At 34.6% G+C, this 17306-nt stretch overlaps 1 protein-coding gene across 2 annotated transcripts in view; it reads right to left on the reverse strand.

Moving 5' to 3' along the window:
* LOC144452642 (uncharacterized) overlaps positions 1 to 17306 on the reverse strand; it is a 51892-nt gene that overhangs the window by 27519 nt on the left and 7067 nt on the right. For both annotated transcript variants that reach the window (XM_078143774.1, XM_078143773.1), the window contains exons 4-11: positions 15395 to 15613; positions 13660 to 13946; positions 12586 to 12789; positions 10648 to 11445; positions 8905 to 9051; positions 5860 to 6320; positions 2829 to 2963; positions 2563 to 2710 (exon numbers count right to left, since the gene is read on the reverse strand). In XM_078143774.1, coding sequence (XP_077999900.1) covers positions 2563 to 2710; positions 2829 to 2963; positions 5860 to 6320; positions 8905 to 9051; positions 10648 to 11445; positions 12586 to 12789; positions 13660 to 13946; positions 15395 to 15613 — 2399 coding nt within the window. The remainder of the gene's footprint in view (positions 1 to 2562; positions 2711 to 2828; positions 2964 to 5859; positions 6321 to 8904; positions 9052 to 10647; positions 11446 to 12585; positions 12790 to 13659; positions 13947 to 15394; positions 15614 to 17306) is intronic.

Here is a 17306-nt window from a genome sequence, read left to right on the forward strand (position 1 = left end):
TGTGCTAAAAATATAAGATCCAAGAAATGATTTAATATAACTTTAACAGTCTAAACAGCAGGAAGTATGTATTGAATAGCTTTTCTCGTTAAGAAGTTAAACTCTACATCATCACTCATTGAGTTCTATGCCATCACTAGTTGAGTTCTGCCATCACTAGTTGACTTCTGTCATCACTAGTTGAGTTCTATGCCACCACTAGTTGATATGTATGCCGTCACTAGTTGAGTTCTGTCATCACTAGTTGAGTTCTATGCCACCACTAGTTGAGTTCTATGCCATCACTATATAAGTTCTATGCCATCACTAGTTGTGTTCTATGCCATCACTAGTTGATATGTATGCCATCACTAGTTGACTTCTGTCATCACTAGTTGAGTTCTATGCCACCACTAGTTGAGTTCTATGCCATCACTATATAAGTTCTATGCCATCACTAGTTGAGTTCTATGCCATCACTAGTTGAGTTCTATGCCATCACTATATAAGTTCTATGCCATCACTAGTTGTGTTCTATATTATCACTAGTTGATATCTATGCCATCACTAATTAAGTTCTATATCATCACTAGGTGAGTTCTATGCCATCACTAGTTGTGTTCTATGCCATCACTAGTTAAGTTCTATGCCACCACTAGTTGAGTTCTATGCCATCACTAGTTGAGTTCTATGCCATTACTAGTTGTGTTCTAGTTCATCATTAGTTGCATTCTATGTCATCACTAGTTGAGTTCTATGCCATTAGCATTACTAGTTGTGTTCTAGTTCATCATTAGTTATGCCATTCAAGTGTCTACACCGGGTCAGACATTATCAAATACAAGCTTTCTTTTAAGATCTTGACCTCTTGTTCGTGGTTGTTGAAGTGTTGTTTACAATACTTTTATTAATTTTTCAAAGGATTGGACCTGGGTTGAATGCTAATAAGTACGACCTTTAGCTGAATGCTAATAAGTACGACCATTTAGCTGAATGCTAATAAGTATGACCTTTTAGCTGAATGCTAATAAGTACGACCAGTTAGCTGAATGCTAATAAGTACGACCATTTAGCTGAATGCTAATAAGTATGACCATTTAGCTGAATGCTAATAAGTATGACCATTTAGCTGAATGCTAATAAGTACGACCATTTAGCTGAATGCTAATAAGTACGACCATTTAGCTGAATGCTAATAAGTACGACCTTTAGCTGAATGCTAATAAGTACGACCTTTAGCTGAATGCTAATAAGGATGACCATTTAGCTGAATGCTAATAAGTATGACCATTTAGCTGAATGCTAATAAGTACGACCATTTAGCTGAATGCTAATAAGTACGACCATTTAGCTGAATGCTAATAAGTATGACCATTAGCTGAATGCTAATAAGTATGACCATTTAGCTGAATGCTAATAAGTACGACCTTTTAGCTGAATGCAAATAAGTACGACCTTTTAGCACAATGTTCTCCAGATGCAGGACTCTATAACTCCAGGACTGTGTTCATGGCATCCCGTACTACTACTCAGTGCAGTGCCAGTATATCAGCATTGAATTTACAATTTACAATGAATCTTCCCTCATTCTTGCTTTACGCTCTTTAACTCCTTCAAATGTTGCTTATCCTAGTTGCTTTGCATGAGACTAGTAACTTTTACACGGGTTTTTCCAATAACTTTTACATGGGTCTTTCCAATAACTTTTACATGGGTCTTTCCAATACATGTTCACTCAGTGCATATAGGAAGGACTGTTCACGTTATGTCTGCCTGTTGGAGTCATTGTATATTGTCAGAAAATAATGTTGCTTCAAGGGAATTGCCCAATATAAACAAGCGTATTTAGTCACATTGACATTTGTTGACAGTGACAAATCAGGTATAAGTCACAGTATAAGTATTATTAACTGTCGATCAGTGTTATACACGTGTAGAGTGAACATGCTTGACTACAGAATGTATGGATTGCCATGACGTCATTATTCATGAACATTATTAATAAGCTGAAATAACGTTTTCATAGCCCTAAGTAAGATATCAAAGATTTATTTCAGTGTCATGGAAGAAATAACAGTTCTGGTTTGTGGGAATGAGCAAAATGGGGGCCAAATTTGTGAAAAAAAAAAACATTTTGCCTGTAATCTTCAGAGGTTTGATACATATGGACACCATTCAAATGTCTACCCTCTCATTATCAATGAGCTTCCTAATGAGACATTGACCTTTGACCTTGACAAACAATTTAAAGATAAAATGACCAATTTCTTCTTTCTACATTAACTCAAGAAGTTGAATAAACAAAGCTTCCATTTAAATGTCTATAACCCAAAGGTTAGCTTTCTTTTTATACCTTGACCTTTGACTTTGATCTTCATATTCAAGGTCAAATAGCAAATTGGTCAATAAATTATGAAGTTTTGTATCTAGAGACACCATTGAAATTTGTACAATACGTTTGCCATAAAACACACCATTGGGACTATGTCTTCAATGAGGCCTTGTTTAGAGTACAAATGTATGTTCCTCACAAATGTGTATATAGTTACTATAGCAACAAACATAACACAAATAAATACAAACCAGTGATTGCAGTATCTATACCACTATCAGGAGCTGATGCAACAGATAATGATTTTCCAGACTTCTTATTCTCCTTGGCTCTCACTTTCATGTCCTCTCCTTGATTTATTGTCTCTGACAAGTTCCTTGAGTTTAATTCCTTGGCAAGCTGCAAAGCATAATATAATGTTAATATCCATCTATTTCTAGTTAGTTCTATGACATGACATGACATAGTCAAATCAGATATTGAACACAACACAATATTGTATTGTAAGAAATCTTACCTCTTGTTGCACCATAGCTTCAATTTCATCTGCCGATGGACCATAATTCTCAATACCCAGACTATCTACAAACTGAAGTTTACCACCTTTCTTTTTCTTTTCCTTCTTTGGTCCGACAGATTTCTTGGTTTTGGCCTGAAAAATGACAATACACAAGAAAATTAGATTGTTGTTAAAACAATCAAAATGTTTTTAAAAGTTACATGCACCATTCATCTAATCTAATCTAATCTAATCTAATTTAATCTAATCTAACCTAACATAATCTAATATAACCTAACATAATCTAATATAACATAATATAATCTAATCTAATAAATGAATGAATCTCTATTTCTATTTTACACTTCACATTTTCTCTCACATTCTCTTATTCTTTAAATTATTATCGTTTTGAATTTTAAGTGAACTAAACCTGAATTCTAAGTAGTATAGTAGATGTAACTTGAATTCTAAGTCTAGATGTAACTTGAATTCTAAGTCTAAATGTAACTTGCATTCTAAGTCTATATGTAACTTGAATTCTAAGTCTAGATATAACTTGAATTCTTAGTCTAGATGTAACTTGAATTCTAAGTCTGGATGTAACTTGAATTCTAAGTCTAGATGTAACTTGAATTCTAAGTCTAGATGTAACTTGAATTCTAAGTCTAAATGTAACTTGAATTCTAAGTCTGGATGCAACTTGAATTCTAAGTCTAGATGTAACTTGAATTCTAAGTCTAGATATAACTTGAATTCTAAGTCTGGATGTAACTTGAATTCTAAGTCTAGATATAACTTGAATTCTAAGTCTAGATATAACTTGAATTCTAAGTCTAGATATAACTTGAATTCTAAGTCTAGATGTAACTTGAATTCTAAGTCTAGATGTAACTTGAATTCTAAGTCTAGATATAACTTGAATTCTAAGTCTGGATGTAACTTGAATTCTAAGTCTAGATGTAACTTGAATTCTAAGTCTGGATATAACTTGAATTCTAAGTCTAAATGTAATTTGAATTCTAAGTCTAGATGTAACTTGAATTCTAAGTCTAAATGTAACTTGAATTCTAAGTCTAAATGTAACTTGAATTCTAATTCTAGATGTAACTTGAATTCTAAGTCTAGATGTAACTTGAATTCTAAGTCTAAATGTAACTTGAATTCTAAGTCTAGATGTAATTTGAATTCTAAGTCTGGATATAACTTGAATTCTAAGTCTAAATGTAACTTGAATTCTAAGTCTAAATGTAACTTGAATTCTAAGTCTAAATGTAAATTGAATTCTAAGTCTAGATATAACTTGAATTCTTAGTCTAGATGTAACTTGAATTCTAAGTCTAAATGTAACTTGAATTCTAAGTCTAGATGTAACTTGAATTCTTAGTCTAGATGTAACTTGAATTCTAAGTCTAAATGTAACTTGAATTCTAAGTCTAGATATAACTTGAATTCTTAGTCTAGATATAACTTGAATTCTAAGTCTAAATGTAACTTGAATTCTAAGTCTAGATGTAACTTTAATTCTAAGTCTAGATGTAACTTTAATTCTAAGTCTGGATATAACTTGAATTCTTAGTCTAGATGTAACATGAATTCTAAGTCTGGATGTAACTTTAATTCTAAGTCTGGATGTAACTTCCCCTTTAGTACTAAGCACGAAAGAATATGATAAAAGTTTAATGTGTGGTAAAGTTATATGTGAGTGAGATAAAGTTTATGTGAGTGCGATAAAGTTGGATGTGGATGATAAAGTTATGTGTGATAAAGTTATATGTTAGTGTGATAAAGTAATATGTGAGTGTGATAACGTTATATACCAATGTGATAATGTTTTATGTGAGTGTGATAAAGGTATATGTCAGTGTGATAATGTTTTATGTGAGTGTGATAAAGGTATATGTCAGTGTGATAAAGTTAAATGTGTGTGATAAGGTTGCCAATATGATAATGTGATAAAGTTATATGTGAGTGTGATACAGTTATATGTGAGTGTGATAAAGTTATATATGAGAGTGATAAAGTTGTCTGAATGTGATAAAGTTATATGCCAGGGTATACATGTATCATGGTCATAATCTACCATAGTGATAACGTTATATGTGATTATGATAAAATAATATGTGAGTGTGATAACGTTATATAACAATGTGATAATGTTTTATGTGAGTGTGATAAAGTTATATCTCAGTGTGATTAAGTTATATGTGTGTGATAAAGTTATATGTGAGTATGATAAAGTTATATGTGAGAATGATAAAGTTATCTGAGTGTGATAAAGTTATATGCCAATATGATAAAGTAATGTGAGTGTGATAAAGTAATATGTGAGTGTGATTAAGTTATACACGAGTGTGATAAAGTTATATGCGAATGTGATAAAGTAATGTGTGAGTGTGATTAAGTTATACACGAGTGTGATAAAGTTATATGTGAGTGTGATTAAGTTATACACGAGTGTGATAAAGTTATATGCGAATGTGATAAAGTAATGTGTGAGTGTGATTAAGTTATACACGAGTGTGATAAAGTTATATGCGAATGTGATAAAGTTATGTGTGAGTGTCATGATTATATACCAATGTGATAAAGTTATGTTTGTGATAAAGTTATGTTTGTGTGATAAAGTTATATGTGAGTGTGATAAAATTATATGCCAATGTGATAAAGTTATATGTGAGTGTGATAAAATTATATGCCAATGTGATAAAGTTATATGTGAGTGTGATAAAATTATATGCCAATGTGATAAAGTCATATGTGAGTGTGATAAACTTTTATGTGATTATGCTAAAGTTATATGTAAGAGTGATAATGTTATCTGAATGTGATACAGTTATATGCCAGGGTATGCCACAGCCATAATCTGGCATAGTGATAAAGTTGCATATGTATGTCATAAAGTTATATGTGAGTATGATAAAGTTATATGTGAGTGTGATAAAGTTATATGTGAGTGTGATAAAATTATATGCCAATGTGATAAAGTTACATGCAAGTGTGATAAGTATAATTACGATACTAATTACTCTTGATATCTCATACTAACCTCTCCGTTATCTGTCTTGGTGGCCATCATTGCCTTCAACTCACTTAAATCTAAAGCCTTTTCTTTCTTTGGTGCAGTGGCAGGAGGAGTAGGGGTTTTCACTTCATTTTTAGGTGTCATTGGCTTAGGAGGTGTTGGTATTCTTGTAGATTTCTGAGTAGGAGGTGTAGAAGGCGATGTTTTCTTAGGTGTAGATAGTTTTACTTTGTTCTCCAACTCTTCACTTGTTTTTGTTTTTGTTCCAATATCTGTGTTTGTAGTTACAGGGCTTGGCATTTTCTGATTGGCTGAAGTCACGGGAGTTGGTACTTTCTGATTGGTTGATTTCTCTGGTTGCTTGTGAATGGTTGATGATTTTTCCTGGGGTATAACCATTACATTTTCAGGTATGCCTGCTTTTAATGTAGTTGTTTTCTGTGATGATGTTAAAGATACTTCATCGGTGTTTTTGATTCTTTGCCCTGTGAAGACATCAATACATTGATAACAAATACAGCTAATTGGTAGCCAAGCACAACTAAAGAATTCACTGCATACATGTACATGTACATGCATTTCTTTAATTTATATCTGTTAATTTGAATTCATATCTCATTTCAGTAACAATCCCATACAATGACAATACATAGAGTATAAAGACTAAATATGAAAACAAACAACTATTTCAAACTTGACAAAATTTCATTAAAAAAATCAGGTTAAAACTGATAGTTAAATCCTTGCCCAAGTTTACTTTTTCTAACTGTGATCAAAGACTGTTACAATATCAATGTATCATGGCTGTGGTCAATGCATCATGGCTGTGGTCAATGTATCATGGCTGTGGTCAATGTATCATGGCTGTGGTCAATGTATCATGGCTGTGGTCAATGTATCATGGCTGTGGTCAATGTATCATGGCTGTGGTCAATGTATCATGGCTGCAATCAATCCTACATCTGTAAGTGAGTGCCATGATCCTATATCTGTAAGTGAGTGCCATGATCCTACATGTGTAAGTGAGTGCCATGATCCTATATCTGTAAGTGAGTGCCATGATCCTACATGTGTAAGTGAGTGCCATGATCCTATATCTGTAAGTGAGTGCCATGATCCTATATCTGTAAGTGAGTGCCATGATCCTATATCTGTAAGTGAGTGCCATGATCCTATATCTGTAAGTGAGTGCCATGATCCTACATGTGTAAGTGAGTGCCATGATCCTATATCTGTAAGTGAGTGCCATGATCCTATATCTGTAAGTGAGTGCCATGATCCTACATGTGTAAGTGAGTGCCATGATCCTATATCTGTAAGTGAGTGCCATGATCCTACATGTGTAAGTGAGTGCCATGATCCTATATCTGTAAGTGAGTGCCATGATCCTATATCTGTAAGTGAGTGCCATGATCCTACATGTGTAAGTGAGTGCCATGATCCTATATCTGTAAGTGAGTGCCATGATCCTACATGTGTAAGTGAGTGCCATGATCCTATATCTGTAAGTGAGTGCCATGATCCTATATCTGTAAGTGAGTGCCATGATCCTACATCTGTAAGTGAGTGCCATGATCCTATATCTGTAAGTGAGTGCCATGATCCTACATGTGTAAGTGAGTGCCATGATCCTATATCTGTAAGTGAGTGCCATGATCCTATATCTGTAAGTGAGTGCCATGATCCTATATCTGTAAGTGAGTGCCATGATCCTATATCTGTAAGTGAGTGCCATGATCCTACATGTGTAAGTGAGTGCCATGATCCTATATCTGTGAGTGCCATGATCCTATATCTGTAAGTGAGTGCCATGATCCTACATGTGTAAGTGAGTGCCATGATCCTATATCTGTAAGTGAGTGCCATGATCCTATATCTGTAAGTGAGTGCCATGATCCTATATCTGTGAGTGCCATGATCCTATATCTGTGAGTGCCATGATCCTACATGTGTAAGTGAGTGCCATGATCCTATATCTGTAAGTGAGTGCCATGATCCTATATCTGTAAGTGAGTGCCATGATCCTATATCTGTAAGTGAGTGCCATGATCCTACATGTGTAAGTGAGTGCCATGATCCTACATGTGTAAGTGAGTGCCATGATCCTATATCTGTAAGTGAGTGCCATGATCCTATATCTGTAAGTGAGTGCCATGATCCTATATCTGTAAGTAAGTGAGTGCCATGATCCTATATCTGTAAGTGAGTGCCATGATCCTACATGTGTAAGTGAGTGCCATGATCCTATATCTGTAAGTGCCATGATCCTATATCTGTAAGTGAGTGCCATGATCCTATATCTGTAAGTGAGTGCCATGATCCTATATCTGTAAGTGAGTGCCATGATCCTATATCTGTAAGTGAGTGCCATGATCCTATATCTGTAAGTGAGTGCCATGATCCTATATCTGTAAGTGAGTGCCATGATCCTACATCTGTAAGTGAGTGCCATGATCCTATACCTGTAAGTGAGTGCCATGATCCTATACCTGTAAGTGAGTGCCATGATCCTACATCTGTAAGTGAGTGCCATGATCCTACATGTGTAAGTGAGTGCCATGATCCTATATCTGTAAGTGAGTGCCATGATCCTATATCTGTAAGTGAGTGCCATGATCCTATATCTGTAAGTGAGTGCCATGATCCTACATGTGTAAGTGAGTGCCATGATCCTACATGTGTAAGTGAGTGCCATGATCCTACATGTGTAAGTGAGTGCCATGATCCTATATCTGTAAGTGAGTGCCATGATCCTATATCTGTGAGTGCCATGATCCTACATGTGTAAGTGAGTGCCATGATCCTATATCTGTAAGTGAGTGCCATGATCCTACATGTGTAAGTGAGTGCCATGATCCTACATGTGTAAGTGAGTGCCATGATCCTACATGTGTAAGTGAGTGCCATGATCCTATATCTGTAAGTGAGAGCCTACATTAAACACATAGTCCCCAATTTTGTGTTATTATATGGCAAAGTTGATGTGCACATTTCAATAGTTTCTCAAGATACAAAGCTGCGTAATTTATTGACCAATTTTCTATTTGACCCTGATTACTTTCTACTTACCACCTGATACGACCTCTGGTTCCTGAGCTGCCTTCATAAGTTCACCTGTTGCTGGCCATGCTGAGCCTTCATCTTCTATTGCCCCATCAACAGTTGGTTCAGTTGTGTCCTCTACTGGAATGGCTTCTGAACCAGGAATAATTACACCTTTGGGATGGAAATAATAGTATATAAACTATACTAAATATAAATGATACCATACATCAGTGTACAAACTATACCATACATCACAGTACAAACTATACCATACATCACAGTACAAACTATACCATTCATTACAGTACAAACTATACCATACATTACAGTACAAACTATACCATACATCACAGTACAAACTATACCATACATCACAGTACAAACTATACCATACATCACAGTACAAACTATACCATACATCACAGTACAAACTATACCATACATCACAGTACAAACTATACCATACATCACAGTACAAACTATACCATACATCACAGTACAAACTATACCATACATCACAGTACAAACTATACCATACATCAATGTACAAACTATACCATACATCAGTGTACAAACTATACCATACATCAATGTACAAACTATACCATACATCACAGTACAAACTATACCATACATCACAGTACAAACTATACCATACATCACAGTACAAACTATACCATACATCAGTGTACAAACTATACCATACATCAATGTACAAACTATACCATACATCACAGTACAAACTATACCATACATCAATGTACAAACTATACCATACATCACAGTACAAACTATACCATACATCACAGTACAAACTATACCATACATCACAGTACAAACTATACCATACATCACAGTACAAACTATACCATACATCAATGTACAAACTATACCATACATCACAGTACAAACTATACCATACATCACAGTACAAACTATACCATACATCAGTGTATAAACTATACCATACATCACAGTACAAACTATACCATACATCAATGTACAAACTATACCATACATCAGTGTACAAACTATACCATACATCACAGTACAAACTATACCATACATCAGTGTACAAACTATACCATACATCAGTGTACAAACTATACCATACATCAGTGTACAAACTATACCATACATCACAGTACAAACTATACCATACATCAGTGTATAAACTATACCATACATCACAGTACAAACTATACCATACATCAGTGTACAAACTATATCATACATCCCAGTACAAACTATACCATACATCAATGTACAAACTATACCATACATCAGTGTATAAACTATACCATACATCACAGTACAAACTATACCATACATCACAGTACAAACTATATCATACATCACAGTACAAACTATACCATACATCAGTGTATAAACTATACCATACATCACAGTACAAACTATATCATACATCCCAGTACAAACTATACCATACATCACAGTACAAACTATACCATACATCAGTGTACAAACTATACCATACATCAGTGTATAAACTATACCATACATCACAGTACAAACTATACCATACATCACAGTACAAACTTTACCATACATTACAGTACAAACTATACCATACATCACAGTACAAACTATACCATACATCAGTGTATAAACTATACCATACATCACAGTACAAACTATACCATACATCACAGTACAAACTTTACCATACATCACAGTACAAACTATACCATACATCACAGTACAAACTTTACGATATAAAACCACATAAAAACCATCAAACCATACCTTGATAAGGAGCTTGTAATGGGTGTGTTGCTATCATTGTTTCGCCAAGGTCCTCTGTTTTTATCTCACTTCTTGCACTTCCTGGTCGACTGTCAGTAATAGATCTGCTTTTCAAATGTCCTATCCCACTATCAACTTTACTAATACCCACTGAATGAGCTGCCACACTACCAGGTCTGTCATCACCTATGGACTGAGCTACCATACTACCAGGTCTGTCATCACCTATGGACTGAGCTGCCATACTACCAGGTCTGTCATCACCTATGGACTGAGCTGCCGTACTACCGGGTCTGTCATCACCTATGGACTGAGCTGCCATACTACCAGGTCTGTCATCACCTATAGACTGAGCTGCCACACTACCAGGTCTGTCATCACCTATGGACTGAGCTGCCATACTACCAGGTCTGTCATCACCTATGGACTGAGCTGCCATACTACCAGGTCTGTCATCACCTATGGACTGAGCTGCCATACTACCAGGTCTGTCATCACCTATGGACTGAGCTGTTGCACTTGTAACTCTGCTCTCACGACCAGTCTTACTGGTTCTGGAGGGCACCCTTTCACTTCCAGCTACAGAGGGTTTTCTTGAAGACATACGAGTAGCAGAGTGAGTTCTGTCACTTACAGGAGTTGTAGTCTTTCTATCATTGTCATTTATCATCAAATCTTCCTCAGACATTGCCTTATGCAGTTGTTCTTCATCTACTTGACCACCAATCCATAAATCATCCTCTTCCTCTCTTTGTGATACCATGGATACAGATACAGGTCTGCTGCATTTATCATCTTCTGTAATGGAAACAAAAATAGCACTAATGATGTTGTAGCACAACTGTATTTGTCTGTTGCTATGGGTGTGGTCTTGTTGCTATTGATATTTGCATACATTTTTTGGATTCTTTATCAACTTGCCTACCCTTCATCTTTGCAATATAAACCATTATTTAGCTGTTGATATGGGCATTGTCCTGCTGTTAAGCATATTTGCAAAAATTATTTGAATCTGTATTCTCTTACCTACCCATCCCTGTTGTTATCTTTGTAATATGCATCACCATTTCACTGTTGCTAAGGGCATGGTTGTTAGGGCAAATTGTGTTGAAACATTTCCAACAATAACTGCTGAATAATACCTCCAGAAATATCCCCACCAAGTTTCAACCTCATTCACTATTCAGTTTAAAGTTATCACTTTTTTTCTTTTTTTTTACCAAAATTGAGATTGTTTTTTACCTAATTTACATATTGCTGATGGGATCATCATGTTGTACATACAGCTTCATCTACACATCCCAAGATGCATCCCCATTAAATTTGAACCCAATCTGCTCAGTAGTTTGGGAACTATATATTTTTGACAAAAAAGGCACATTTGTATCCCTAATTTGCATATCACTGATGAGATCATCCTGTCATGAACAATTCTACTAAACAATCTTGATCAAAAAGACACATTTGTATCCCTAATTTGCATATCACTGATGAGGATCACCATGTTATGTACAATTCTTTCTCGAAACACCCTGAAGAATATTCAAACCAAATTTCAGCCAAATCTGCTCAATTCTTTTGAAATTAAAGATGTGTGAACAAAATTATCGGTATTAACTTTATATACTGTGTCCTAACTTACAAAGTCCATAAATAAAATTATCAGTATTAACTTACTGTATCCTAACTTACAAAGTCCATAAATAAAATTATCAGTATTAACTTACTGTATCCTAACTTACAAAGTCCATAAATAAAATTATTAGTATTAACTTACTTATTTAGTTTGAACATTGCCATGTCAATTTAGCAGGCAAATGTTACTCATTAGTAGTTTGAACATTGCCATGGTAATTTAACAATAACTATTTATTGCATGTTTTACTGACCCACTGTCACACATACTGTAAATACACTCAAGTATCAAGAGTTTTTTACCTTGACCTTTGACCTCTGATTCCCCACTTGGTATAGACCACATTTGTCCAGTGACTCCTATTCCTCCATAACCACCATCTTTATCATTTATATCAGCAATCTGTTCATCCCCTTTACTTTCTGAATGTAATGATTTGTCAACCTCTGTCACAGTGTAACATTCTTGTCCTATTGCATTTTTATCATAACCTGTCAGTGATTCATCTATGGGAGGAAAATAATAAATTAATAACTTAGGTAAATGAATATGTATAATAAAAATATGAAATTCTGATAATGATAATGATAAATGGAAATCTGAACATAAACTGCAATGTGTGTGTATGAGATTTGGGTATCTAGTTTGAGAATATCATTTGTCAGTATTTTGAACCAGATAGCCACATAACCAATAACAATGCATGTATCATGTGGCATATATCAATACCACATAGCAAATGAAACTAAATGTATTGTATGTGTGTGTGACAATACATCCTAGCCAATGACATTGGATGTACTGTATGTGTGATCAATACATCCTAGCTAATGACATTGGATGTACTGTATGTGTGATCAATACATCATAGCCAATGACATTGGATGTACTGTATGTGTGATCAATACATCATAGCCAATGACATTGGATGTACTGTATGTGTGATCAATACATCCTAGCTAATGACATTGGATGTACTGTATGTGTGATCAATACATCCTAGCTAATGACATTGGATGTACTGTATGTGTGATCAATACATCATAGCCAATGACATTGGATGTACTGTATGTGTGATCAATACATCATAGCCAATGACATTGGATGTACTGTATGTGTGATCAATACATCCTAGCCAATGACATTGGATGTACTGTATGTGTGATCAATACATCCTATCTAATGACATTGGATGTACTGTATGTGTGATCAATACATCATAGCTAATGACATTGGATGTACTGTATGTGTGATCAATACATCCTAGCCAATGACATTGGATGTACTGTATGTGTGATCAATACATCCTAGCCAATGACATTGGATGTACTGTATGTGTGATCAATACATCATAGCTAATGACATTATATACTTACCTCTTACTGGACCAGATTGATTGTCATCCTCCCCAACCTCTGACCTTTGACGTCCAGCTGACCCCATGGAGGCAGGTGACCTCCTTGAACTTGATGATATGTCATCAGCTGTTTGAGGTCGTGTTGGTGGGATTGATGAAGGCAAGGGTACATCTACCATGTCACTATGGTTATCTTCTTTTCTCCATGGAGAGATTGTCATTGGTAGATACTGGGCACCACCAGGTCTCCCTAAGTAATTGGTAGATTTCAATGAGGCAGCTAGTTTCATTGCTGATAACACAGATCTGGATAGAAAAGAATTGAATCAAAAACTGGATAAACGTTTTAAACTAGCGGTGATAGTTGTATAGAGGGGTTTAACAGTACTGTATAATCATGTAGTTTTTATGTATATACCTAAGGGAGTAGACTTTTTATCAGTTACTGTATAAAGAGGTTTATCTACTAAATAAACACTTACTGTAACAATTTCAGTTAGTCTTCAGTACCATGGGTCACTTTGTGACAGAAATGATGGCTTTATTCACTACCCAAGGATGACCATCACTACTATGGGTCACTTTGTCAACAGAAATGATGGCTTTATTCACTACCCAAGGATGACCATCTCTTGTGATTAATCAGTATTTTAATCATATTCAATAATATATGACAACATCTGTTATCACCAATGATTCCTATATTCAGTTCCTCTGATATCCACTTGAACACTATGTTACATACATAATGTACTCACTTGAACACTACATGTATGTTGCATGATGTACTCACTTCAACACTATGTTACATACATAATGTACTCACTTGAACACTATGTTACATACATAATGTACTCACTTGAACACTGTTACATATATAATGTACTCACTTGAACACTATGTTACATACATAATGTACTCACTTGAACACTATGTTACATACATAATGTACTCACTTGAACACTACATGTATGTTACATGATGTACTCACTTGAACACTATGTTACATACATAATGTACTCACTTGAACACTATGTTACATACATAATGTACTCACTTGAACACTATGTTACATACATGTACATAATGTACTCACTCGAACACTGTAACATACATAATGTATCCACTGTTGAGTAAAATATGACCCTCCCTCAACTCCAATGTGCCAGTAGTAGTAACTTTAGTGGCCCTCCCCAAATGTCTTTCTCTAAAACATGACCCTACCCCTGTTCAAAAACATGGGTTATGTCCCACTTCTACCACCATGTTGAAGTGTGTGAAGGCACTGCATTAATAAATACTTCTGTTTTGATCTTGTTGGCTAAACTGAAGGCCACAATTTAAATCTCAATGATTAGATTGACACGCTCCTGACATCGTCAATGGGAATGAGGTCAATATCTCCACAACATTATCCCTTGTATCTTACCCAACTACTTCTTTTTTTTACAACTGTGAGACCCACTCATCTCCTCACACCACAACTGACTAATATTGATTCATTATTTGGTTGTCAGCAGCAATTTGATATACATATAGGCTGATACCTAACCCTAACCCTAACCTGAATGGCAGCAATGGGATTTGGAACCTGTAACAGCGATGAGATGAAAACCCCTCAAAATAATGCAATGTTAGGCAATACAATGAGTGACAGTAAAATGTGACCCTCCCCAAGAGCCAACTTGCAAAAAATCACACCCCCACCCCACCCAACCCCACTAGCAAATACCAAAGGCTCCCTATTTACTTACTTTGCTGATGAAGGTTTTCGTTTTCTATCTGATTGCATTGATTGTCTTGGTGATGGCTGTGAATAGGACTCAGTCAATTGACTGACATCCGCACTAATGCGGTAACCATGGCTGCCGGCATCACCTGCATCCATCTTACGTAATTCCTCCTGAAGTTCTGCTCTTTCCAAATCTGAAGTGACAGATCTTCCTGATGACGGTCTGAATCCCATTCCTGATCTGTGGGGTGCAAGAAAATGATAAAAAGAAAATCAAACGAGAAATAGACTGAATTAGTTAAATAACTGCAAAACATAAACCAAAAAGTAAACTGAAAGAGTTTTAATAGAAAATACTGAGTATTGAATTGTCCAACACTGACTTGGATCACCTAAATAGAATAACTGTATTAATTTACTAGGTCCTGACTTGTAAATAGAATTAACTGTATTAATTTACTAGGTCCTGACTTTTAATCACCTAAATAGAATTAACTGTATTAATTTACTAGGTCCTGACTTGTAAATAGAATTAACTGTATTGATTTACTAGGTCCTAACATATAAATAAAATATTGTTAAAATAAAAATAAAAGTCCAAGTCTGGTTAAAATGTCTGCTTTATTTGAATCCCAACGTTTCAACTGTGCACAGACAGTCTTTTTCAAAAAAAGTATGAAGCAAAGAATAAGAATACAGACCAGATTTAAACTGAATGCCTCCCGTAAGGGAATCACTAATTATGCAAATAACTCATTAAACTAAAAAAAAATATGGTAGAAGAGTGCAGGATACTGCTTAATTACTGAATATTGTTCATTATTCAAAATACTTATTAAAGGTAAAAGCTGTAACAACAAACTTCACAGGACAGGTGCGCATTATTATGGTTGATATATGTACCATATTATACGAAATTTGAAGCTTGCATTTTTAAGATACAGCCGAGTTACCTAAAATCATTAATTATGCAAATATTTCATGAAAACTGTAAGCTATATCAACAAATTTTATAGGACATATCCACTTTGTTATGGTTAACATATGTACTAAATGATATTGAAATTCAAGTATGCATTCTTATGACAATCATTAATCATGCAAATTAGTTATTAACACTGTAAGATACATCGACAACTGTATAGGGCATATATAGTTTGTTATGTTTAATGTATGAAGTAAATTATATTGAAATTGAAGCATGCATATAGCCTAATTACCGAAAATAATTAATTATGCAAATTATTCACTAAATCTTTAAGAGAAATCAACAACTTTTATAGGAGATATGCACTCTGTTATGTTTAACTTATGTACTATAAAATTGTATTGAAATTGAAGTATGCAGTCTTAAGATATAGCCTAATTACTGAAACTCATTAATTATGCAAATTATTCATCAACACTGTAAGGTACATCAACTAACTTTATAGGACATACACAATTTGTTATGGTTAATGTATGTTAAAATTGTATTGAATTGAAGTATGCAGTTGTAAGATATAGCCTAATTACTGAAAATCATTAATTATGCAAATTATTCACTAACACTGAAGTGAAAGGTACATCAACAAGCTTTACAGGACATATGTGATTGTTATGGTTAACGTGTGTACTGAATTTTATTGGAAATGAAGTATGTACTCTTAAGATATAGCCTAATTACCGAAAATCATTAATTATGCAAATTATTTATTAACACTGTAAAGTACATCAACAAACTTGATAGGACATATGTGTTTTCTTATGGTTAACGTACGTACTAGTACTAGTTGATTTAATTAATATGCAAATTTCTCTAATTAAACATTAACAGATCTGGCTCAAAACCTAATCAGGTGTAACTATTACCCTAAAGATTATATATTCCAAATTTCATTACAATTGAGCCAGCCGATTTTCAGAAAATGATGACACAGACACACACAGACAAA

This window comes from Glandiceps talaboti, chromosome 23 (genome assembly GCF_964340395.1).
Source record: "Glandiceps talaboti chromosome 23, keGlaTala1.1, whole genome shotgun sequence".
In the NCBI taxonomy this organism is placed as follows: Eukaryota; Metazoa; Hemichordata; class Enteropneusta; family Spengelidae; genus Glandiceps; species Glandiceps talaboti.